Source organism: Dama dama, chromosome 12, assembly GCF_033118175.1.
Source record: "Dama dama isolate Ldn47 chromosome 12, ASM3311817v1, whole genome shotgun sequence".
Lineage (NCBI taxonomy): Eukaryota > Metazoa > Chordata > Mammalia > Artiodactyla > Cervidae > Dama > Dama dama.
The window spans coordinates 47382452-47409490 of NC_083692.1; the positions used below are offsets into that span (position 1 = coordinate 47382452).

General features: G+C 38.9%; 1 protein-coding gene and 1 non-coding gene across 2 annotated transcripts; both read right to left on the bottom strand.

The window, feature by feature from the left end:
* Positions 1-11864: 11864 nt before the first annotated feature.
* TRNAY-GUA (transfer RNA tyrosine (anticodon GUA)) lies at positions 11865-11936 on the bottom strand. Its single transcript has one exon. It is a non-coding gene; the product is annotated as a tRNA-Tyr (tRNA).
* A 1692-nt stretch (positions 11937-13628) lies between these two features.
* Positions 13629-27039, bottom strand: RSL24D1 (ribosomal L24 domain containing 1). Its single transcript, XM_061157192.1, has 6 exons — positions 26901-27039; positions 22111-22224; positions 19832-19904; positions 17463-17526; positions 15600-15685; positions 13629-14406 (listed from the first exon to the last, which is right to left on the bottom strand). The coding sequence occupies exons 1-6, from the start codon at positions 26979-26981 to the stop codon at positions 14333-14335; spliced, it is 492 nt and encodes a 163-aa protein (XP_061013175.1). The 5' UTR covers positions 26982-27039; the 3' UTR covers positions 13629-14332.

The window sequence follows — 27039 nt, forward strand, 5'->3', positions numbered from 1 at the left end:
CTTCCCCACATCTCTGCCAGAGAGAAATAAATGACAGAAGTGAGATTCAGAGGTCCTGGTAAATTGGGCAGCATATACCCAGCTAGCACACGGCAGAGTTAAGATGAAAAGCAAGGCCACTCTGATCCCAAAGTCTCTAATTTGACGCACACCACAGGACACACTCAGACAAGTACAGGAAGTCCTAAAGAGAAATTACATCCCAGCCCTTTTATTGCTCGTGGGTATCAGACACCATCTTCACCTAGGCTCGGTAGTGTTCCTTTACGCACATTTAACGTAAAACTTTGCTTGGCCCATGACAAAGCCCAGCAGCTCATTTCTGTTTCTCATGCCCACATAAAATCTAGGCAAAGTTACACTGGATTTTGGATTGGACACTTCTAGATGGGACCCTTCCTCTCCTGAGCGGTCTGTCCTGGGGTATTAAGTCCCACTCTCACCCAGACCACTACGTGTCCTGTCGGCCCACATCCCTGTGTGTCCTTCCTCTTTGCCGGGGGACACCTTTGCCATATGGTTCCCTCAGGATTGATCCATATCATCCCTTTCCCTGAGAACATGACCTAATCCAAGTGGCCAGAATACTCCATTCCCTGGCCTGAGTGACTGGCTCAGATTATGCAATGGAACCCAACCAAATCAGTCTCCCCGGGACTTTCCTGCTACCGCCAGAGTCTTTGGCCTCCAGGTGTTAAGTTGGAAAAGTATGGGTTAGGCCTCCATTTGCCATCTGGCCCCAAATAAGAGCTGAGAGACAGAGTGAAGGCACCCTGACAACGTCGCTGTGATCTCGACCTTGCACACCCAGACTAGCCACATAGAAGTTGTCTGCGGAGTTCTGTGATTACATATACCTCATCACTAAAAAACTGTGGTTCACTCTCAAAATACACACACATGCATGAGTTTATTATATACTTGCATTGCCGTACCAACATACTAAGTAATTAATACACAAAATATATACATCATAAAAGTTTGATTAAAAGCTAAATATAAATGAAAGTTTTGTTGGCTTAAACAATATTCACAACCTACAAGTTGAAACTTATGTTTTATTTGGTGGAAATTTTTAGGACTTAAGCCCAAAGGGAGCATCTCAAGCTTTGTATAGGTTGCTTTAAACAGCTGTGCATGGCAAGACCTGTAGCCTGTATCTACTGCTTCAAAAGGAAAGAGACCACTTCTGATGCTTTCCCAGTGACTAAAATATAATAGTGAACATTCAGTGTATGTGACAAGCTCTTATATGCTTCAACTGAAAAAATAACTACTATCATCCACAATTTACGTATGTGAAAACCAAGTCTTACAAAGTTCAAATAACTTGCCTGAATTCAGAGTCGGGATTCAAACAGCATGGTGTGACTTCAAAGCTGTGCTGTCTCAGAACTTTCATTTTTTAAAGCAGCATTCTCTCCCGTAGACGGCCCTGGCTTCAGTCCCTCCTAGCCAGGATCCAGGATCTAATCCCTGGATCTATAGTGACTATAGCCCCTTTTAACCCCTTCGCTGACATTCTACCTTTCTGAGTCTCTCAGCTGGTCAGCACAGCACCTTTGCATGGTGCTACCCTACATGGACTCCTGAGTCTAGCAACCCTCTACTGCCCCCACCTGGCACCTAAAAGTACACACTCCACCACTTCAATCTAATTCATTCCTTAAAGACCACTAGTCCAATCACCATGTATATAACTAAATATACACTAATGACATGCACATGCCTGGAAAGATACACCCCCACTTTGGAATAGTGGCTCCCTGGGGATGGAAGGAAGGAAATGCAGTGACAGTGTACAAAGTGAGACTTCAACAGCATATGCAGTGATTTATCAAAGAGGAGGAAAAAAATGTTTAAGACAGGTAGTTAACGAACCACTACAGCTCCGATGTCCCTTGCCTAAAGAACACTTTGTTCAGTCTCTTAGTAGCTTAGAGGGAAAAAAATCAGCAAGTGAAATTCTTAATCTAGAGAGTTTCTAGATAAGCTTCCATCTAAAATCCATTTTCCAAAGTAGCCCATCTTGCCACAAGGCAAATCCGCATTTCCACAACAGTGACTTAGAAAAGTTAGAGAATCACAGAGGAACAGCTATAAATACTGAACTTACCACCTAGACAAGTCTGGAAAGAAATGCCTTTCTGAACAATCTAATGATTTCAGTTAATGCACCATGACAAGGCGTGCCTTGACAGTTTGCTCAATCTGTAGGATTTGTACTCCGAGCTGTAGACAGCAGAAGAAAACTTAAAGTAATTAATGCAAAGTTAATTATCATGCAGGCACTGGGAATTTAATATAGTGCTTATAGAGGATTTAATTCCTGGACCTTTTTTTTATCAACGTCTCCTAAACCATCTGTGCTTCTGCAGTAAGGTTTCTAAGCTAAAATCCTATGAATGTTTCCACTTGCTCCAGGACAATTAAGCAAAACTGCATGTTTTGGTCTATCTGATCCCAGTTCAATTTAAACACCGATTAAATGGGAAATAAATTAATGTGGTACAAGTGTGGATGGAATCATCACAAGCTGGCACTTACCCACAGAAATAAACCATTCACTAATGAGATAATTGGACTCTTTATTTTGGGGAAAATACTTGATGAGATCAAACGGAGTGCACACATTCATGGGCCCCCATAAATGAGTATGTTACAAGAATGAAAAGAGGTTAATTTGAAGAAGCTCTTGTAGCACAGGATATGCAAGCTCTAGTTAGAAAAATGAGGAGTCCAATCAAAGATTAAAACATACTATCTACCTTGCCCACATGACAATGTTTGTCCGACCAAGGTAAAGTGACTTTCCTTTCCTACTTTGTTTTATTCACTACTCTATTTCCAGTGCTCAGAACTAGGCTTGGTACATGGCAGGTTTACATTAAATATATGCTGAATGTGTGGATGAATGTTTTAGAACCAGTAAACTGTGAAGTCAAGGGGTCCTTAGGAAACATCACTACGAACAAAGGTAGTGGAGGTGATGGAATGCCAGTTGAGCTATTTCAAATCCTGAAAGATGATGCTGTGAAAGTGCTGCACTCAATATGCCAGCAAATCTGGAAAATTCAGCAGTGGCCACAGGACTGGAAAAGGTCAGTTTTCATTCCAATCCCAAAGAAAGGCAATGCCAAAGAATGTTCAAACTACCGCACAACTGCACTCATCTCACACGCTAGTAAAGTAATGCTCAAAATTCTCCAAGCCAGGCTTCAGCAATATGTGAACCGTGAACTTGCAGATGTTCAAGGTGGTTTTAGAAAAGGCAGAGGAACCAGAGATCAAATTGCCAACATCCGCTGGATCATCGAAAAAGCAAGAGAGTTCCAGAAAAACATCTATTTCTGCTGTACTGACTACTCCAAAGCCTTTGACTGTGTAGATCACAATAAACTGTGGAAAATTCTTAAAGAGATGGGAATACCAGACCACCTTACCTGCCTCTTGAGAAACCTGTATGCAGGTCAGGAAGCAACAGTTAGAACTGGACATGGAACAACAGACTGGTTCCAAATAGGAAAAGGACTACAGTCAAGGCTGTATATTGTCACCCTGCTTATTTAACTTCTATGCAGAGTACATCATGAGAAACGCTGGGCTAGAGGAAGCACAAGCTGGAATCAAGATTGCCGGGAGAAATATCAATAACCTCAGATATGCAGATGACACCACCCTTATGGCAGAAAGTGATGAAGAACTAAAGAACCTCTTGATGAAAGTCAAAGAGGAAAGTGAAAAAGTTGGCTTAAAGCTGAACATTCAGAAAACTGAGATCATGACATCCAGTCCCATCACTTCATGGCAGATAGATGAGCAAACAGTGGAAACAGTGGCTGACTTTATTTTTCTGGCTCCAAAATCACTGCAGATGGTGCTTGCAGCCATGAAATTAAAAGATGCTTACTCCTTGGAAGGAAAGTTATGACCAACCTAGATAGCATATTAAAAAGCAAAGACATTACTTTGCCAACAAAGGTCCATCTAGTCAAGGCTATGGCTTTTCCAGTGGTCGTGTATGGATGTGAGAGTTGGACTATAAAGAAAGCTGAGCGTCAAAGAATTGATGCTTTTGAACTGTGGTGTTGGAGAAGACTCTTGAGAGTCCCTTGGTCTGCAAGGAGATCCAACCAGTCCATCCTAAAGGAGATCAGTCCTGGGTGTTCATTGGGAGGACAGATGTTGAAGCTGAAATTCCAATACTTTGGCCACCTGATGCGAAGACCTGACTCATTAGAAAAAACCCTGAGGCTGGGAAAGATTGAGGGCAGGAGGAGAAGGGGATGACAGAGCATGAGATGGTTGGATGGCATCATCGACTCGATGGACATGGGTTTGGGTGGACTCCGGGAGTTGGTGATGGACAGGGAGGCCTGGTGTGCTGCGGTTCATGGGGTTGCAAAGAGTCGGACACGACTGAGCAACTGAACTGAAACCCTAGTTGGGCAGCAGCAATTCATCGCATTTCTGTAATTTCTCTTAATACTCCTCCTTAAAATCTGATTACTCAGAAAGACCTCTTAGGCTGAACTTCTTATGACTGCAAAGCTGAGATTTGTCTACGGCTGTTGTCCCAACCTTTTTTGGCACCAGGAACCAGTTTCATGGAAGACAGTTTTTCCACAGCTTGGGGAGGGAGGAATGGTTTTAGGATAGTTCAAGCACATTACATTTATTGTGCACTTCATTTCTACTATTATTACATCAGCTCCACCAGAGATCATCAAGCATTAGATGCTGGAGGTCAGGGACACTGGTCTAGGGGAACAACAACTGTAATATATTTTTGCAAAGGGTCTGGCACTATAATAATTTGTGGGCATTCTCATCTTCCATTTAACCAATATTTAACAGGTATCTATTACATGCTTGGGTGTATATAAAAAGATGATAGAGACCCTGCCTTTTAAGAAGCTTTAGTAAGATTATTGCTATTACTACTACATGAGATAAATAGCCCAAAAAAGTCATAACAACACATAGCACTCGGGGTAGAGTGAATGAAGAAAATATTTCCAAGAGCAGTCGTCATGAAAGGCTTTATGTAAGAGCTGATATTTGAGACGGATCTTGAAGCACATGTAGGATCTGACAGTGGAGACAGATACTGTGCTACAAATAAGCTCAAGGTAATGTGACTTTTAATCAAAGATTGGAGACAATTAATTCTCTGATGAATAAAGCATGCACATTTAAACTAATAAGAATCCCAGGTGGGCACCTGAGAAACTGTCTGCAGACACCACAACAGACTTCCACAAACTAGAATAATGCCACTGGCCCTGGGTTTCCCTGCAGATAAAATCTGGAGGTTCTTTAGAGGTATTTCATGGCTAATCTTTTAAAGCCCATGGTAGCTTAAAAAGAAGTAGCTACTATATTTAAACCAAAAAAGACAGTTAAGTATACCCCAGCTTTTCTGATCAGGCTGGACTGGATCTGCCAAAGTAGAGTTCTTAGCAGTTGAAGCAGCTATAGTGCACTTCTGTCTTTCTGGGACATGTGCTAAGTTAAGGGATCAAATTGTCCTCTGGCTTCCTCAGAATAGAACCCATGAATGTCTAAGTACATGCTATTCAAAGTATGAAACAGATGACTTTCTGGGGTGGATATAGCTCATTACTAAGCAGGCAAGTCCATGCACTCATGTTATAAGAGTCAACGATGTCCATCACAGAAATGGAGACACATGCTATTCAACGTATGAAACAGATGACTTTCTGGGGTGATTATAGCTCATTACTAAGCAGGCAAGTCCATGCACTCATGTTATAGGAGTAAATGATGTCCATCACAGAAATGGAGGCACCACATTATACGATTTTGAAAACCCCAACTTTTTTACTGAAGTAGAGTTACAATCTTATATTGGTTTCAGGTATACAACACTGATTCAATGTTTTTATAGATTATACTCCATTTAGAGTTATTACAAAATAATGGCTATATCTCCCTGTATTATGCAATAGATCCTTCTTGCTCATTAATTTTACACACAGTTGTTTGTAGTTCTTACACCCTAACCCCTATCCTGCCTCTCCCCACTGGTAACCACTAGTACGTTCTATATAACTGAGTCTGTTTCTGAAACCCCCGACTGTCACTTAACAATGTCTCATACGCATCTTTCTATGAAATGAGAAATATTCATTTCTGTGGCATCTTTTTTAATGGCTTCAGAATTGTCTACTACATGATGCACTTAAATAATTTAACAGCATTTAGCCAGTCCTTATTTAACCAGTCTTTGTTTTCAGTGTTGTGCTAAAATATGATGATCTTTGTACATACATATTCCAGCACAAGATTATTTCTTCAACTGTATTTCCTAAGATTGTGGGTCAAAATTGGGGCGGGGTGGGGGGGGGGAGGCGTGATTTTTTATCGTCCTTACACCCCCTTGCATTAGTTTCCATTTGAGACTAGTGTCAGCCTTTATACCTGGGACATCCTCTCCCACACTGCACCATGAGTTGAGAGGTTTATTTCTGTATTTTCTATATCCTATGATATCCACATATTGTCCACATTAGCGCCTGGCACATAGTAGCAGCTCAATGTCCACTGAATGGATGAATGGACACATGAAAGAACAGTAGCTAAAATTTCAAACCGCTTGCAAAATGCTCCTTTGAAACATCCAAAGGAGCACATTTAAGGTTGATCCTGAGCTAACAAATAGGCGCTAAGTGTATTTTGACTTCAGAGAAGAAGGAAGGGTATTAAGAGGCATATCAAAACTTCAAGACCTGAACATTTCAGTTTCAAGTTTGTAGTTGGAATAAAGAGATTTTGGTGAGGGATATGATGAATTATTTATTAAGTCTCCCTAGCTCTGTTGCTTCTTTAGAAGATAATACCTATTCACTGCCTCATGATTTTACAGCTTCCTTACTGGGAAGAAAATAATACTGAAAGTTGTCTTTGATTATTTTTGTAAATTAAGACTAAGAAATCTGGGACTTCACTGGTAGTTCTGTGGGTAAGACTCTGCACTCCCCAATGCAGGGGGCCTGGGCTTGATCTCTGGTCAGAGAAATAGATCCTGCATGCTGCAACTAAGAGCTCACATGCTGTAAAAAGATCCTGCATGCCATGATGAAAGACTGAAGATTCCGCATGCTGCAACTAAGACCCGACAAAGCCAAATAAATACTAAAAATTTTTTTTAAAAATGTGGAAGATGCCACTTTGACTAAATGTTCATGTCTCGCGATGGAAACATTCCAAAATGATTGGGAAGCTATGCCTTGGAAGAAACACAAAGGAAAAGTAAAGAACATGGTGAGGGCCTCATTTAGGATTCAAAAAGTCCTAGCCCGGCCATTCATAGTGGTGAGAATTAAAGAAGATAAAATATGTAGATCCTGGCAAATGGACATGCCATCCTCACTGCTTAATTCCAAGGTCACATCTTTCCAGACAGAATATTAATCAAACTCTCATTTTAAAAAATGATTATCTCAGGGCCCCAATATGTTTTAAAACTCAAGAAATATCCAGTTAACTATCATAGTGAAGTCATTATGTACTTGGAAAATTACATAATTGCTGCTGACACTATATACACATCATGCTAAAAATATTTCCTTCTGATTTTTGGCTTAGTTTATCCAATTCCTTCACATGAAAGAATGGACTGTTTGAGATCTTGCTTTTTCTTAATGTAGGCAGGTAGTACGATAGTCATCCCTCGGTATCAATGGGAGATCGGTTCCAAGATTACGGATACCAAAATGAGCAGATGCTCAAAGTCCCACGGTCAGCCGTCTATATTTGCAGATTCTGCATCCATGGAGTCAACCAATCATGGGCTGTAAACACAGTACTCATTACAAAGTTGTTTGAGTCCACAGATGTGGACCCCATAGATACAGAGAGCCAACTCTTTTGGGAAAAATGTCTAGGTACCACAAAAAATGTTTAGGTATTCAAACCTGTGTTTCATCAAGTTTTGTTGTCTTTCCATTTTGTCTCAAAATATTTTTATTACCCTATGATTTCTTATTTGACCCATTGATTGTTCTGGAGCATGCAGTATAATTTTATTTGTGGGGTTGTTCCCCCTAGTTTTCTTCTTGGAACTGATTCCTAGTTTCATATCATTGAGGATGGAAAGGAAGCTCGATATGTTTTTAATATTTTTTCCTCCAGTAGTTACGCTGTAACTGCCCGTACAGCTACACTAATTTTTGAAGTAAATTAAAAAAAAAAAAAAAAACCTTCATTTCATTCAACTTGCTGTCTGAATTACATTCACTGTGGGACAGATGATCATCTGTCAGTCCTAGAAGAACTAGTAAGAAAAAGTGTCCATTCTAGAGTCACAAGTTAAACTACTCCATGAAATCTATCCTATTCTCCAGGACACTTTCTTTCACTGCTAGATTTTTTTCCGTAATGAATAAACATGTATACTGGGCACTTCATAGCTTCCTTCATAGCTCAGTCAGTAAAAGAATCTGCCGGCAATGCAGGAGACCTGGGTTCGATTCCTGGGTTGGGAAGATCCCCTGGAGAAGGAAATGGCAACCCACTTGGATTCTTGCCTGGAGAATACCATGGACAGAGGAGCCTGGTGGGCTACAGTCCATGGGGTCGCAAGTGTCAGACACAACTTAGTGACTAAAGAGAGAGATACTGGGCACCAATATGCTAGATGTGGTATAGAATTTCAGCTAGTGATTGTCAGAGCTTGAATTTGAGTTCTGCTACTTGTAAGTGACATATATATGGATGAAGCTATTGAGTTTCATATTCTCATGTTCCTCATCTGCAAAGTGAAGACTAACTTAAAGGGTTATGAACATTATGAGAGAATATATGCAATATACCTGGCTATAATAATTCCTGTATGACTGAGTTCTCACAACTCTGGAACAAGGTGGTACTACCTCTTGGCAAACATGTGATCAATGGAACTGAGAGGTTAAGACCTGGATACTTTCTCCTTTGAGATATTTTCCCCTATATACAGTGGAATATACAGTGGAAATAAATGGGGAAACCGTGTCTCTAAAAAATCAAAAAGCTACTAGCACTGATGTTTTGGCAGCACAAAGAATCTGAAAACATGATGAGAAATGCAGTAGACAGCAATGTAGTTTAACACTGTACGAGTCTGCTTATCACTTACTTTTAAATGATAAGTCCTTTTAATCAGGTAGACTGCCTTTAACTACTTGCTCACTATCTATACAGCATTCTCTGATATCAGAAGAGCTATATGTTAACTATCAGTAAATGTACAATGGAAAACAGTGTGGGGTAACTCACTGACTAGAATGGCATACTTTTCATTGCTGTTCTTCTTAAGACTCCACAGCTTGGTGTCGAACCAAACATATACACATACACACACACACACACTGGAATATAGCAAACAAATCAAGTATTTAAAGCTGGCATTCTGAAGCAAAGAGTCAGACAGGATGGAGCAACTGAACAACAGCAAATTCTGAAAACAAAGAGTTCCTCAAAATGCTAAGGGATCAGTCTCCTAGGGAGACCAACCAAGGGATCAGTTGGTTAGTTAACATTAAAGTAACAGTAACAAATTCACCCCAATTGATTGTCCTCCTTTCCTTAGGCTCTGTGGTTCCTGAAATAAGGCACTACTTCTATCAGCAAGGGCTTCCCAGGTGGCTCAGAGGTTAAAGCGTCTCCCTTCAACGCGGAAGACACGGGTTCGATCCCTGGGTCGGGAAGATCCCCTGGAGAAGGAAATGGTAACCCACTCCAGTACTCTTGCCTGGAGAAGCCCATGGATGGAAGAGCCTGGTAGGCTACAGTCCACAGTGTCGCAAAGAGTCGGACACGACTGAGCGACTTCACTTTCACTTTTTCTACCACCAAAGCAAGTTCCACACAAAATTTCTTTAAGAAACCTGCCAAAACCATGGCTTATGATCAGATCTTCCTGGGATTTCTTGACATGTGAATGCTCTAGCCAGACCCAGAAATGGAGGATGGTGTAAAACGAAGAAGCAGCAAAGTCAGTTTTGCAACACAAGGCAAGCACTGTTGTTCAGCAAATCTTCTCAACAGTGGATACAATTAATGTCAAAATCACAATGTGTCTCTCTGCTATTAATTTATTCTTTATATCTTCCAAGTTACTAGCTATCTTAAAAATATACTGGAGTAAACCTAGCAAATGGCAACATTTAGTCACATTTACTAAGCATCTTCAATACAACAGGTACCTAATATGTGCCTGGTATAAAAAACAGTCCCTGCACTCTTAAGGGATTATGATAGAAATGGGTTGCCCAGACTTGCTGGAAAAAAATGGAGATGTCTATCGATCAAGATTTTTGGTTACAAATGCTGGCAAAAGGAATTTATTGGCAGGATCAAACAGAAGTCACAGAATCAGTAAGAGCCTAGAGAATCAGTTCAGTAACTGGTGGTACTTGATGGAAGGTCATGCAGTAGAAACATCACCTCCAACCTGTGCGTAACAGCTTGAATTAAGATACAAAACCTAGGGAGAGTGTTGAAGCAGGAGAGCTTAAGTTAGAGGTTCACCCCAGAGCAACAGAAACTAGAGACTGCTATTAACACACTCAGAATGTAAAATAAGAAAAAAGTCATTCCTCCTTTAAAAAGAAATTCCAACAACAATAATTCAAATCAACATGAGGCTGAGGGTTTCCTTGGTGGCTTAGTGGTAAAGAATTCGCCAGCCTGCCAATGCAGGAGACATGGGTTTGATCCCCAATCTGGGAAGATCCTACATGTCACGGGCTAACTGAGCCCATGTCCCCCAACTATCGAGCCTGTGCTTTAGAGCCAGTAAGCTGCAACTACTGAAGCCCGAGCACCCTGGAGCCCGTGCTCTGCAACAAGAGAAGGCATCGCAAGGAGAAGCCCACACACGACAACCAGACGGGAGTCCCCGCTCAGCACAACTACAGAAAAGCCTGCACATCAACAAAGACCCAGCAAAGCCAAAAATAAGTAAATAAATAAAATTACACACACACACACACACACACACACACACACACACACACACACACACAGCCATGAGGCTAATATACTCAGTATAAACACATACAGGGTAAAAGCTGTGGATTCGCTTTTCCACTTTGCTTTATATATCAATAGACGCCTTGGAAAATTCTTCCTAAAGCCTTTAAAATTGATTTTCTATATATTTTCCCCTATTTTTTCAACTCTTATTTTAGCAGGCTGCTAAGTTAATTTTTACAAAGTGTAGTCTTCATTCAATATTAAAATTTACATTGAGTGACTGAAGTCTGATTTTTTTTTTCCAGATCTCCATTTAAAATGTAAGCTAAAGGACAGAGGGAAAAAATAATTTCTCTTATATCATTAAATATAAGATTTAATTTAGCTCTTAAAATTATGGGTGATTATTTTTTTTAAACTAATGCTGATAAGCCAGAAATGTATTTCTCCCTCCCAATCTTCACAGCAGAGGATGTTTGGGCAATGAGGTGCTCTTAATAAATGAAACTGCCAGCTGACACAAAGGCTAAAATTAACGTTCTAAATCACATCCCTCTGTGGACCAAGTACCCTGCACTCAACTGAGCACAGCTATCCCCAAACCCTAAGACCCCCACCTTCTTCCCAAGTCAAAGCCCTGTGCTGTTACTGAGTTTTGTGTAGTCACACACCCAATCCTAACATTTTAACAGTAGCTTACCATGGCGGTGGCCTTGAAATGACTATTTTAGATATACTAACTAATTAGAGGAAAGGAAAGTTAGCGGCACAATCATGTCTGACTCTTTGCGATCCCATGGACTATAGTCTGCCAGGTCCTCTGTCCATGGAATTCTCCAGGCAAGAGTACTGGAGTGGGATGCCATTCCCCTCTCCAGGGGATGTTCCCGACCCAGGGATCGAACCTGGGTCTCCTGCATTACAGGCAGATTCTTTACCAACTGAGCTACTAGGGAAGCCCCATATTAACTAATTAGGTCTTCATAAAAATCCTGAGGGATTATCATCTCCATTTTTTTTTCCTAGATGAAGAAACCAAAGCACAGTCAAGTCAGTTTACAGCCATTATCTGGACTTGTGAAGATGGGATCTGAGAGGTTCTGAATAAATCTCTTCTATATAAATGCAGGGCAATGCTGGAGAAAGACTGGTAAGGACACAAATCCCGCCTCCTTCATCCTCTGTTACATGCTATGAAAGGGCAAGTTACCTACACCTAAGATTTTGCCACTTATAGAACGAGAATAATGCTGTCTGCTTCACAAGATATGGGCTAGTCCTTCTCAAACTTTTTTTCTATAGGTAAACATCTTCCTAGGGTTTCTATTTTTAAGAAATGATTTTTTTTTTTTCCACGTGAGAATTTCTTTCTGCATCTTACAAGGTTTTTTAAGAGATTTAAAAAAAAATTCTATGACTTACAGATGATACTGCTTTTAGTATTTTCTGTGTAGTGAGTGCCTGGACAATCTATGTTTTTGTGTTATGCTAACTGCCCAGCAGAGGTCTCAACCAGACAAGTTAAAACAATAGTAACCTAAAAGCCCTGCACCATGCAACTCTCAAGTAAACTTTAAAGGGACAATTCATTCTTAGTGGTCCAACTATGCTTAGAAAAGCAGAGGATGAATAAAATCACTGCATTTGCATCCAAATACTTTATGAGATCTAGTGTCTCATAATAATATGAAATTCTGACAGCTAAGAGAACTGCCTGAATGTTAAACCTGAGATACAATGTCAGCTTTTTGTTTCAGATCAGTTTCCCCAAATTAATGATCTCAAAGCAATAGCCAAGCTGCTATCTAACTAGCACAGTAGGAAATTTATTTCTTAACAGTATGTGATTTTAAAACAAGTTTATATTAAAACAAACACAAATGTAGTATGGGATGAAAATTTCAATTTTACAAATGGTTTTACACACATATTCCCCTATTACATCAATAATTTTGTTTACAAATAAGTTTCACTTTATCAACAAGAACAAAGCTGGATTCAGGTCTTCTAACACCTGATTCAGTGATCAGTCCATTTTTCTACTATCTAATATTGAAATAAAAGTTTAGCCATTACTGTATAATTATGTAACCTTAAAGATATGTAATTTATTCTAAATTTTGTCCTAAAAAACTAAGTTACTTAATATTCTTAACATACTCATAAACAATGTAAGTATACATTTCTCTTTAAACAGATCTACTTCAGGAGTATATGTGAACAAAGTCATTTTCTCCCAAGCAACTGACACTTCATACCTCTTGTCTGATGCTGTGCTGTGCTCAGTTGTGTCCAACTCTCTGCAACCCCACAGACTGCAGCTCCCCAGGCTCCTCTGTCCATGGGATATTCCCCACAAGAGTACTGGAGTGGGTTGCCATTTTCTTCTCCAGGGGATCTTCCCAACCCAGGGATCGAACCTACATCTCCTGCATCTCCTGCATTGGCAGGTGGATTATTTATCACTGAGCCATCTGGGAATATCTATCTTTTGTTTAGTACTTTTAAATAAATATGTAAGCAGTTACTTTAGAAACAACTTTATGTGCAAATAATTTATAATGTGCTACTCATACATCCCATTTTCCAAAAACAATTAGGATTTTTTAAAAAGAAAACCACACCAAAAATTTTAATAGGCACTGGAGTCATGGAAAAATAATGTTTATTCTACTAGGAATGTCAACTTATCATTGAGTATTCTCCAAAGTGGAAATTACACAGTGCCATTTCAGGAACAGACTGCTCAACTCACCCTCAACATCCACAAATGACTATCACAATAGTTAAACCACATCAAAACAGTCCAACATAATTAAGCTTCAATATATTGGACCATTATGTTCTTCTAAGATGCTAATAAACCAAAACCAGAAGTATTAACATCAAAAGAAAAGATATTACCTGAGGCTAATTATCATACAGATTGTTAGTTCCTTGCTGTATCCCATCCAGAACATTAATAAAGGAAATATTTTACTGCAAAGAAAATTTTATTTTATATATATTACTAGTCATGAATTTGTCATTATTACATAAATGCTGTCCAATGCCATTAACCAAATGGCATGACCATTTTATGTCCACAATTCACTTCTGTATTTACAAACATAGTTTTCATGACTTATAAAAGTGTGCCTCTCAGTGAAGGTTTAACATTGAGATGCAACCTAGCATCCATAATAATATTTGCTGTTCTGCAGATATCAATGTAGGACAGAAGTATTTACTCCCCTTTCATCTGAGTGACCTTATGTGGGGAAAAAAAAAACGATCAACAATTTACAAGTTCTAAGTCTCCAAAGAAGATTTCCAGATGCACTTAAATAATTGCTTACAGACAGTAAGAGTTTTAAGAAACATCCTCCATGTCCACATCCTCTTGTAATTTCTGTACCATTTTGTCTTCCAGCTGCTTTCCTTTGCCTTAAAAAAAGAAATTAAACTCTTATTGATTTGGTGTGACCTTGTGGAAGTCATATCCACACTTTATAAAGAATCTTGGCTATTTTAAAATAACATTAAATATTCCTAAATAATTTAAGATTATAACTAAACTCACACAGGTCTTATGACTTACCACACATTTGCTCACCTCACCTTCATGACAACCTACATCTTAAAAATGAGAAAACTGAGGTACACAGACAAATGAATCAGTGACCCGGTCACTTGGCTAGTCAGTCCAGTAAGACAAAGGGGTGGGATGTGAAGCCTGGCCATCTGGAGCCAGGATCTCTGCTCTCAACACTGCACTTTCTACCTCAAAAAGGGCTACTTAAAATCTTAGATAATAACGGTTCCTTTCTATTGTTTTGGGGGTGTCAGCACATATAATCTATATGTAAAACAACGCTCCAGGATTCTTTTTTTTTTTTAAATTTGGTACAAAAAGGTCCTAGCTGGGATTTTTGCATAAATCTACCCAATATGCTGTTACAGAATTTGACTTTACTAAGGTTTAGGCACAGCTAAATCCCACCAAAATCTCTCTCCTTCTGATAGATTGTACTTGGTGCCAGCTGAGGAAAAATACTGGTTTCCTAGCACCTCACAAAAGAAATTATGCACACAAATGACTGCCCAAGTAAGTGCCTACCTGTAAGTTACAGAAGCACAAGCAAGGCTTTAGTACAAAACTGCAGTTCTCAAACTGAGGCATCAGAATCACCTGGAGAGCTACTGAAGCACAGAGGTCCGGATCCAGGGGGTTTGAACCTCTGTGCTTAGTAAGTCCCCCAAGTAATTCCCACACCAAATGAAGTTTGGGAACTATTAATATGAAACATTGTCCTTTTAATCAAAACAGGTTCGAGGCAAAATCATCTACTGAATTATGACTCAAATAATTTTGATTAACTTGGAAAGTGTTTTTACTGAAGTTAGGATTTTATGACGGAAGAAAAGAAACACCATATGCAATAAACTGAATGGAACTCAGAAATGCACTGAATCAATATTTTTTATAAATTACCAAGTCATATCCTAAATGAGAGAGAATATTTACATGAAAAAAAAATTTATCCTCAAAACACTGGCTGGTACCCAATTACGTGGACCACAAAAGCTTTTCGTTTCTCTACTGAAGACAGAGAACTCCTGTATAATGCACTACTTACCTGCAAGAGGGGCCCGGATAAGATGGATGTTTTGCTTGACCTCTTTAACGTCCTGAACTTTCTGTAGTTCTTTATTTTTCTTCAACCTAGGATAAAATACATCAAGGCCAAAAGCTCAGCTACTAAAAACTCTTTAAAAGACATTAATTCATAATTTGTAAAAATTCTATTTAGTTAACCACAAAGATGAGAAATGGGAATACAATCTGTTTCTTATTCCTTGTTAGCTTAATGATTCCTACACTTCCAATTTGTTCATTCACTGTTATTCCTAGTGCCTAGTCAGGAATAAATTGAGGGTTGGATATGTATTTGCTCAGTGAATGAAGGAATGTAACTGCAAGAATTAACAAGGCTTAGAGATCACAGACACAGAATACAAATCTCTAATCATTAAAGTATCTGTTCTCTATTTGAGGAGAAAGATGTAATCTCTGTGTTATCTACTTTTTAAAATCATTCAGTAATTACAAGAGCATGAAACACATAAGACATTCAACAACAACCAAAAAAAGTCAACAGACTAGTTCTCAAGCATTCGGGCCCCTTTTTTTTAATAATTAAAAAGGTTTAAAGCCAAAAAACTCTTGACACATGCTTTTCTATGACAGACATTTGTGATGACTAGATCAAAAGTGATGTCTCTTCTAAAGAAATAGCCAGTTTCAAGCTGGGGCGGGGAAAGTGCAAGATGGTACTAGAAAATCTTAAGCCATAAAACAAGAAAACAACCAAAGAATGGTGAGGAATTGTCAACATGACACAGAGCCTGTCTGAAGAACTCTCACTGGCCAACTTAGGGTACTTAGAACACCAAAATAAACAATGATAAAGAACTGCAACACACCGAAAACAGTAAGAATTGGTGTACACACCTACACAGGATGTGAATAAATGAAAAAAATAATAAATGTGGAACTGGGGAAAAAGAAAAATGCTCTTTCTTCGATAAGAAAGCCAACTAATAAACAGGAAAGGATGAAATTAGAAAAATCACCACTTGGCAATAATAACAACAGTAACAGATTCAGGCAGAACACTAATGGATGCTAAAACCAGTAGATACCACTTCAAGGGTAACAGGTCCTTTGCTGAGTGTGTCTCCCCCAAGATGCATTGATTACAAAGATGGGAATAAAACAGTAAAGTAGTTTCCTCCATTTCCAGGGGAGAAAACTAGCAGACACTACTTTAACTAAGTGATAAAAGTTAACATCACCAGTAAGAGGCAACATGTCCCTGGAAGACACATTTCTGTACTAGTTTGGCCAAAGGTGCCTACCCTGAATCTAATCATGAAGAAAACAGCAAACACAAAATGAGAAACATCCTGTAAAATGACTGACCTGTACTCTTCAAAAATGTCAATGTCATTTAAGACAAAGGTGAGAAACTGTCTGGATTAAAGCAGCTTGAGGAGACAAGACTGCTAAGTGCAATGCATGATACATGACTTTCTGCTGTGATGAAGGGCATCATTAGAACAACCGGTACGATCAAGTAAGGTCTACAGATTCAATAACAGTATTTCATCAGTGATAATTTTCTGATTTGATAACTATACTGTGGTTATATAAGAGCATGTTCCTATGTTGTATACCTGATACTAAAATAATGTTGTGTGTCAATTATACCTCAATCTTAAAAACCACACAGAAAAAGAACATACTAATTTTAGGATAGATACACTGAAGTATACTTAAGAGGAAAAGGCATCATGTCTTCAACTTACTACACACAGAGTTAAACACAAAGTAAATCTAGCAAAATGCTAACAGAATATACAGAGTTCTTTATAGTACCTTGATAGTTTCTGAAAGTCTGAAGTTAGGTGGAAATAAAGATATTTTAAAACACTCATACCTGTTCATTATAAATTTAGCTTGTCGCTTCTGTTTGATCTCTTCAACTCTCTTCATTGCATCAACTATTTAAAAAAATTGATTAAAGTTAATAAATATATGTACATTCAAGCCAGATGATTATAATCAACAAGAGCTTTAACAATCACCTTTTATTATGATTTAGAAATGGACTAAACCAAACAAAACACTCGCTGCAAAAACAACTCCCACTGAGCCAGCTGACAAAGGTGCGCACTCGTGGTTAACGTCACTTTCGCCTCTTTCCCAAGTATCATTTCTTTAATCTTTATTTTGCAAAAGCCTTTACTACTAATAAATTTTCCTTGTACTTGAAACCAGTCCAACATTTTTCAAATTTTATTCTACAGAGAACTTGGATTAATGACATTAACCCCATTCTTAGTTTGTCGTCTCTATAAATAAAGAGTCCTTTCCTGGTAATAAAAGCTACTTTTTCTTCAAGTACCTGAACTGTGATCTTATTATGAATCACATTATATACCTGAGATATGACCACATTACGAATATTGGTAGAATGAACCTATTTGCCACATTCTTAAACACTAAAATCCAACAACTGTTTTGGAAAATTTATACAAGACCCTTGGTTATAAGGCAGTTGAGTCCAACTATACTCTAGAATCTGTATCAGTACTATATAACGTAAGATAAATCACATATGTAATTTACATTTTTCAGTAGCCACATTTTTTTAAAAAAGTAAACCGGAACAGCTCAAAATTAAATTCAAGGTACATCTTGTTTAACACAACATATTCAAATTACTGTCATTTCAACATGTAATTAATATAAAAAATTTACTGAAATTTTATGCTTGTTTTCACACTAAGTGTTCAAGATCCAGCATATATTTTACATTCACAGCACATCTCAATTCAGACTAGTCACATTTTAATTGCTTGGTAGCCCCTGTGACTGGTGGCTACCATACGGAGCAGCACAATTCCCAACCAGATTCTTAAAGTGTAGTCTGTGTATCTGAGCGGGGCAAATGAATGAGGCTCTGTAATAATACCTGAACCAACTACTGTCTAACAAATAATAAAACAGGAGTTCTCAGCAAAATGCACTGAGAGTATATGCCCTGTTCGTCTTCATATACCAGAATCAGTGGTTACCGGTAAAGGATACACTATCTTAGAGAACACACAGTATTTCTCAGGAACAATAAAAACACATGATACCAGCACAGAGGGTCTCAGTAACTGAATATCCACAGATGATTAAACTAAGATATGCACCTCAGTTTCCACATCAAGCTGAATACCCACCAAATAAAAGTAGTTATAGATAAAAATGGTCTGGAGCTGCTATCTTCAAGTAGGAACAAAACAGAAAACAAAGGCCAAAATGAAATAAAACTCAATGGGGTCCAGAAATGCTTTAGAATCTTTCAACAAAGTCCCTGCCAAAAGTGCCTTCAGGAATCAATTTAATAATCCTGTGAAAAATGCATAGCTCCATATGGGATTGATGTGTTTGTGCATATTGTGAAATGATCAGCACAGCAAGTCTGGTAGAATTCTAAGTCTTAAACTGACTTCTAGTTAACAAACGACCTCACCTCCACACCAAAGACAAGAGAGGCTAAGGCTGCATAAGCAGGCATGGCGGAAGAAGAAAGGCAGGGCCACGGGCCTCACACTAAACATACACATGGCAGAATCTACAGCTAGATTAAGACATTAAGTTTTACTACATATGCGACTTTTTTTAAATTAAAGCCTCTGCCTAACTTAAATAAGTAAATGGACAGAAAGAGCTAGGTAACTAGGTATGCAGACAGATAACAACTATTACTGCTTGTAGTTTAGTAGCCTCTAACTTCATTTTCACTCAGGTCAAACACTTAGAAATTCTCTTAGAAAATTTGTAATTATCATGCTTACATGCTGTACTTTTGAACTTTACAGAACCACTAAGTTTCATGAGGTATACAATACTTATATCCCTAACAATACGTATATCCCTAAACCAAATTATCTAAACTGGCAAAGTGTGTTAAGTTTTTTGTATATTTTAACTATGTCACACCTCCACAAAGTATTCTACATCTCTATTTTTTCATTCAGATATTTGACTGCTTTTAGATCTCTGTGCAGACACTTCAAATAACAGCAAATTTAATAATTATGCTACTTTAATAATGGATACATCAACCAATTCTGAAAAGATTTGGGATAGCTTACAATAAAAAACACAAATACAGGAGAGCCATTGAAATAAGGATAAAACTATAAAACTAACCAATTAAAAGAATAAATAAACAATCAACTGATATTAAAGCTATAGTAATATCCCAAACCAGTGTCTACTGAAAACTCCTCATATTCCCTTGTGACTTACTGGTTTTATTCCACAGTTCTCGCTGGTATTTGACAGGTTCATTTCTACGTTTTTCAAATTCAAATGAATTATCCTGTAAAAAGAGGAAAAATATGGTTTTAAGAGAAATAGAAAAGAAGCATTTCTTAAAACTTTTTCTCCTTTTCACAGAAGTTCTAAGTATTTCAAGCTACTGTTGTTGTTTAGTCGCTCAGTCACGTCCGACTCTCTGCGACCCCATGGACTACAGCAGGCTTCCCCATCCTTCACCATCTCCAGGAGTTTGCTCAAACTCAAGTCCATTGAGTCGGTGATGCCATCCAACCATCTCGTTGTCTGTTGTCCCCTTCTCCTCCTGCCTTCAACTTTTCCCAGGATCAGGGTCTTTTCCAATGAGTCGGTGCTTCGCATCAGGTGGCCAAAGTATTGGAGTTTCAATTTCAGCTTCACCATCAATCCTTCCAATGAATATTCAGGGTTAATTTCCTTTAGGATGGACTGGTTTGATCTCTGTGTAGTCCAAGGGACTCTCAAGAGTCTTCTCCAACACCACAGTTCAAAAGCATCAATTCTTCAGCACTCAGCTTTCTTTACAGTCCCAACTCTCACATCCCTACATGACTACTGGAAAAACCATAGCCTTGACTAGACGGACCTTTGTTGGCAAAGTAATATCTCTGCCTTTTAACATGCTATCTAGGTTTGTCATGGTTATGGAAACATACTAAGATTTTCCCCAAGATGATCTCAGAGAATGTAAGTTTTCAAATTTTTTCTCCATTAAACACAACATACAAGACACTCCTAATGAAAAAATTTCTCTACATATTAGTGATTCTCAAAGGGATGGGAGGGGAGATGGCCCTATAACAATCATGAGAATTATAAATAAACTCAAAAGACTTCCCTAATTTCCTGTTCCTAGCTGAGACTAACAGCCAGAAAATGTATGTTAGACTGAACCATTTGAAACTTCCTTTTCTCATAGATCAAAAAGAGTCAAATATTGAGAATTTCATATGGTTCAACTAAAATACCTAGCATGTTCATATATTTCAATACCTATAAACCTTTCTGTTACAGCACAGAGTTGAAACTACACATTCTTAAATAATGTGGTGCTACTCTGCCTGATGTAAGCTTCACCCTGAAATTCTCTAGGTCCCCTCCAAATGTAGTCAGTATTTTGACAATTAACAACTTTACTTATCTCAAAACATGCAAAATAATTTTGGGAAAAACCCCAGATATTTCTTGGTTTTCAAATCTATCAGAGTCAGACTCAGTTAATGTGAACATTAACTCTGCACTTAGTTATTTCCTTTATATACACAAGACTCTGTTCAGATCACAGTAACCTCAGCCATGACAAGGTAAAACTGGTCACCAGCAAATGAATATGACCTAGCATTCTCCTTCACTCATACAGTTGTCACCTGTATTTGAGATGCTACAGTTCTATTCATCGATACTGAAAATTATTTTTGTGACAACAATCAAGATCTGGCCTTACAAGTTGTCAAAAAATATTCTTCACACTCACTGAAAAACCTCAGGTGTTAAGAAAGCCAGAAAAGGACTTCACAGCAACTACTTAAGACACTGCCTTTACGGAGTAGAAAGGTGGGAAAAAGTCATGGGTTTGGTGGAAGAGAAAGTACAGCAGGAAGAAGACAGCTGAAAGATCTCCCGCCCTCAAAAACAACCTGTGCAACAGTTTCTCCCCCTTCCTTTTCAAGGATAGAGTGCAGACAAGCTTCGGTGGGACCTCATACCAACTCAGTAAGAGCAATACTTGTGGGGGCTCGCCTCATGAAACTCCCTCACCCTGATTCCTCATTATTCCTCCTTACACCAATATCATTAACTAAGTTCTCTGCTCTCAGACACAAGAAATCGATAAACAAGCTTATTACAAACCTCATCCAAGCCCTCACTGCTATTCAAACATCCTTTTATCTCTTAACTTCCTTTCAAAATCCTTAAGTAACAATTTCCAACTTCAATCCACTTAAATAATTCTCCCCTTTGTTACAAGAGCTAAAAATACTTTTTGGAGAATAAGAAAAATCATTTCTACAAACTAGATTAGGAATTTTTTTTTTTTTCCTTTTCAGAATTCTACAGATTTGTAGTTTTGGGGATCATGAGAGAATGAGATTGCCAAAGCCAAATACAAGTCAGTCGGTCATGAATCACGTTACAGGAAGACTTACTAGAGTTAACTGAATCATCTTTCCCATCCAAAAGCTAAAATTCTGAAAACTATAACAACTATAGTGATAGCTAACTGTACTCACCACCGTGAGCTCTTTACCAGCTGCTTTTCGGAACGCTTTAGTCCATCTGACCTTGCGAGGATTGCGCTTCTTTTTGAAGTTTTTATGGCACTTGGATTTACAGAATCTGAACACCTATTTAAAAAAGTGTTAAAATAGTGAAAATACAATATTAAAAACTGTTATGCCATAGGACATTACCCCACCAGACAAAACATACTATGAAGTCTGAGAAATAACAATGGTTCTCACTCACAACTGCTTCTACTTATAGCACCATTTAGAAACATGAGACATATCACACAAAATGCTAATTGAACTATTTTTTTACTATCAAACATCATTACAACTAAAGATTGAGGGCCCCCAAAATATGGTTAAAAACTAGCATTTTTATAGAATAACAGTAAAACCTTTACTATGATCTTGAATGAAGGGAACAATTTTAAGTAAAGTCATTTATTTAAATCCATTTGCAATTCAGAATAATTTTCAAAATTCACTTTGTATATATCTCAATGAGGGGGGAGGGGTAAAGTTTCAAACAACCATTCTGAAATGTCCTTTGGTTCTTTTCACTGTTGCACAAAATAATTTCCCAAAAAAACCAACTAAAACTGGCTATAGATTTGTTTTTCTAAAGAATTTATTCAGAGATCTACTAGGAAGATTCTTCACTACTTTAATTCTACACTTTCATCTCCAAAGATATGATCCTTTAATAGTGTTTACAATTTAATGATGATTCAAGGTACTCCTAAAGTAACTTACTGGGATTTATACATCTAAAATGCATTATTTTGTTACTCTGTCTTAGAAAAAGTTACAACTTGTATTACTAGAGGAAATCTGAGAGAAAAAGTATTATAATTGAATCTGTGGACCTTGGCAAAGAAACTTAAATTGAATTATCATGCTTAGATGTGACCCATTCAAAAAAAGGCCAAACTAAGGTACAGACATTTCAAGCTAAGAGACTCAGCGGTAAGGAATTTGCCTGCCAAAGCAGGAGACAGGTTTGATCCCTGGGTCAAGATAATCCCCTAGAGAAGGAAATAGCAACCTATTCCAATATTCTTGCCTGGGAAATTCCATGGACAGGGCAGCCTGGTAGATCCATGCAGTTGCAAAGAGTCGGACACAACTTAGCGACTAAAACAATAAAGCCTCTGTGTGAGTGTGTGTGTGCACATAAATCACAAATCAAAATACTTTTCATTTTATGTACATTGTTCTATGAGGACCTCAAACAGGTCAATAATCACATTAGGACATAGATTTCTTAGAAATGGTCAATACTAGAGAATTCCCTGGTGGCCCAGTGGTTAGAACTTGGCATTTCAGTGGGATGGCCCTGTGATGGATCCATGGTCCAAGAACTAAGATCCCACAAGCAGTATGGCAAGGTCAAAAAGAAAAGAAAAGGAAGAAACAAATGGTCAATATTAGATCAATTTAATCGAGGGCCAGACTTCCTGGAGAGCCCTCTACATTCCTGAATTAATTTCAAACAGCTAGAAAATATGTGAACTACAGTAGTTTTCTGGAATAATTCACTATAAAATCATTATTGGTAAAACTTCTTTTGCATATCTCCAGCCCAAAGTACTACTACCTTTTTAAGTAAAAGCCGTCCTTGTTTAACATCTACTAGACAACTCCTACACAAGTCCTCATTGAGAAGTTTGAACTGTTCTAGGTCTTCTCAGTTCCAAAGAAAGCCAATGGGAAGATACAGGGAAGCCTACTTAAACTCTGTATCTAACAGACTCACTTGAAAAAGCATGATGAAGAAAAAAAGAAAAAGCATGATGAAGTACCTGAAGAGACTGGAGTCACTGAGATGGGATGGGGATTCCCACATAAAGAGCAGCTACCATGTGCTGGATGTTGCAGTAGGTGCAAGAAGTACAAGAATAATTAAAACACAATGCTCTACCCTGAGAAGCTTAGTCCAGTAATGTGGTCAAGTCTCACTTTGCAAACAAGAGAAATAAAGTTCAGAGCAGGATACAAATAACGGGATATAGCTATACACAATAATCAAGTATAAAGTAACATGTAAATATACACTAAGGAGTGATTAAATCTCTACTGGGGTAGGTGGTGGATGATTCTGTGTGAGACAAGCTTCATAGGCTCAAGTTTCCCTTTTAATCTAGTCCTTGAGCACCATCCTCAGTCTTCAACGTGCAAATAAATGATCCATCTGAGCTTCACAGTTCAATACTTTTTTTATGCCACTAATTTCAACAAAGATTTATTAAGCACACTTTAAAAGTATACATGTTTCTGTTTGCAAACTATGAAAATATGGAGCAGTAATATTTTACCCTGGTGGCTCAGACCGAAAAGAATCTGCCTGCAATGCAGGAAACCCAGGTTCAATCCCTGGGTTGGGCATATCCCTTGGAGAAGGGAATGGCTATCCACTACAGTATTTGCTCCAGGAAAATCACATGCACAGAGAAGCCTGGTGGGCTACACCGCCCATGGAATCACAAACAGCCAGACACAACTAAGCAAATAACATTTTCACTTTTTCCAGTATTTTAATTAGTAACACACTAATTCTGGTTTCCCTGGTGGCTCAGCAGTAAAGAATCCTCCTGCAATGCAGGAGATGCACGTTCAATCCTCAGTCAGGAAGGACCTCTGGAGAAGGAAATGGCAACCTACTGCAGCATTATCGTCAGGGAAATCCCATGGACAGAGGAGCCTGATGGGCTACAGTCCATAGAGTCAGGAAAGAGTCGGACACAACTTAGTGACTAAATAACAACAACACGCTAATTCTACCCTTAAGAAGCTACTTGAGAAGCATAAGAGGGGAGATGTCTATGAAAGACGGCCTCAAAAGCTACAAGCATAAATGGAGAAAAAATAGGAGGCTACAAAAGTGCCAAGTGCCTAATCTGGGACCAGGAAGGCAGAAAAAAAGCTAAGACACCACTATCCTTTGCAAAGGCAGCATGCATAGGACCTATAGCTAGATACAAAGAGCGAAAAGAGTCAAAGGTAACTCTCAGGTTCCAGCAGAACTATCTAAGTGTTAGTCGCTCAGTCATCCCCGACTCTTTGCAACCCCATGGACTGCAGCCCACCAGGCTCCTCTATCCATGAGATTTTCCAGGCAAGGATACTGGAGTGGGTTGCCATTTCTTTCTCCAGGGGATTTTCCGAACCCAGGGATCGAACCCGGATCTCCTGCACTGCAGGCAGACTCTACTGACTGAGCTACAAGGGAAAACGACTATTACTTCTGAGAGCAAAAAGAGCTGAAGTAGTAAGAACTCTCTTTCAGGAGGCTCACTGTTAGGTACAGACAGGATTTATACAGAATACACATATAAGGTGAGGAAGTACAAACCGTAATTCCTGAGCGTGTCAAAATCACCTCATTAAATATAGATTCATAGAGCCTCTTCCCCTCCCCCTAGATATTCCAATTCAACAGATTTGGTGGGAATCAGGAATCAGTTTTTCCCACAAGTGTCCAGTGATTCTGAAGTAAATATAAGAGAGCTCAAATTCTGACAAACAATATTTTGAACAGAGGAATGAGATTCATTCCTGTATGAAAGGCAAATTCATGTATTATTCCTAAAGCCTTTCACAATGAGGCCTTATAATGACCATGCCCAACTTAAGACGGTTCAACTTTACAATGGTGCAAAAGTGATACACATTCAGTGGAAATCATACTTCAAATTTTGATCTTTCCCAGGCTAGCCATGCAGTAAAATTCTCTCTGATGCTGGGCATCTGGCAGCAAACCAAAGCTCCCAGTCCACAAAGTGAACAACTTAATAGTTACAATCATTCTGTTTTTCAATTCAAGTAGAGGATATCATAAATTACATGAGATATTCAACACTTCATTATAAAACAGGCTTTGTGTTAGATGATTCTGCCCAACTGTAAGCTAAATGTGTTCTGAGCCTGTTTAAAGAAGGCTAGGCTATACACAATATTCAGTAGGTTAGGCTTTTCCATCTTCGACTTACAATGGGTTTGCCCAGAAGCAACTCCATCGAAAGTCCAGCAAGATCTGTGTCGTTCTATCTTCTGTTTTCAGACGTACCTTTTAAATAGATTTCTATTTGTATTTATAGCCCTACCCCAAGCCTCTATCACCATCTGCAATCCATCACTTCCTTAAACAGAGAGGTAACTGCTCCATTCTGTGCCTTTGCTCAAATTGTTCATTTCCCTTTCGCCTAAAATGCTTTCTCCTCTTCCTCTTAAACAAAATGCAAGATCCAGGATAAAAGCACCTCCTTCCTGTGTCTTTTCTTCTCCAAATCACGTCCTTCTCCAAATCGCCTCCAATCACTTCATAAAACGTAACTCTGCTATTAAGTCATACCCAACATTTCTATCAACCTCTACACAATACGACTGACCGCAAGTCTTATACATCTGTATAGAGGTGGACCTCAGCAAAGATGCTTGACCCGGCACGCGTTCAACAAGGTTTACTGAATTGAAGAATGTGGACCACATAAAACAGTGGGCCAACAGACTTCCAGCTTCCCCGTGGGCTCTGGCTGGAATCGCTCCTCAACCTCATTACTGCCGGCCTCTCCCAACAGCGGCCTAGTGACCAGCTCTGCTCGGACCGCCTAACGGAGAAACTCCGCAAGCGGCAGGTGGCGGTCCGAGCCCGTAGTAAAGCCAGCCTCACGCACCGAAATCCCAGGCCAAACCTCACGCCAAAGTGGTAGGTGCACAGTAACCCCGCGCCGAGCGGGCACGGCTTCAGTCCGGTGGGAGCGCACCTAAAAGCGCCCCACTCCCCGCCTCCTCACCTTGCAATCGTTACGAACGAACATCATGCCGTGGCCTGGGTAGATAGGGCCCGAACAGAAATAACACTTCTCAATCCGCATGTTGAATGCGCGTGGAGACTCGCCGGCCGAACACCCAGCTGAAGAGGAAGTGACGTAG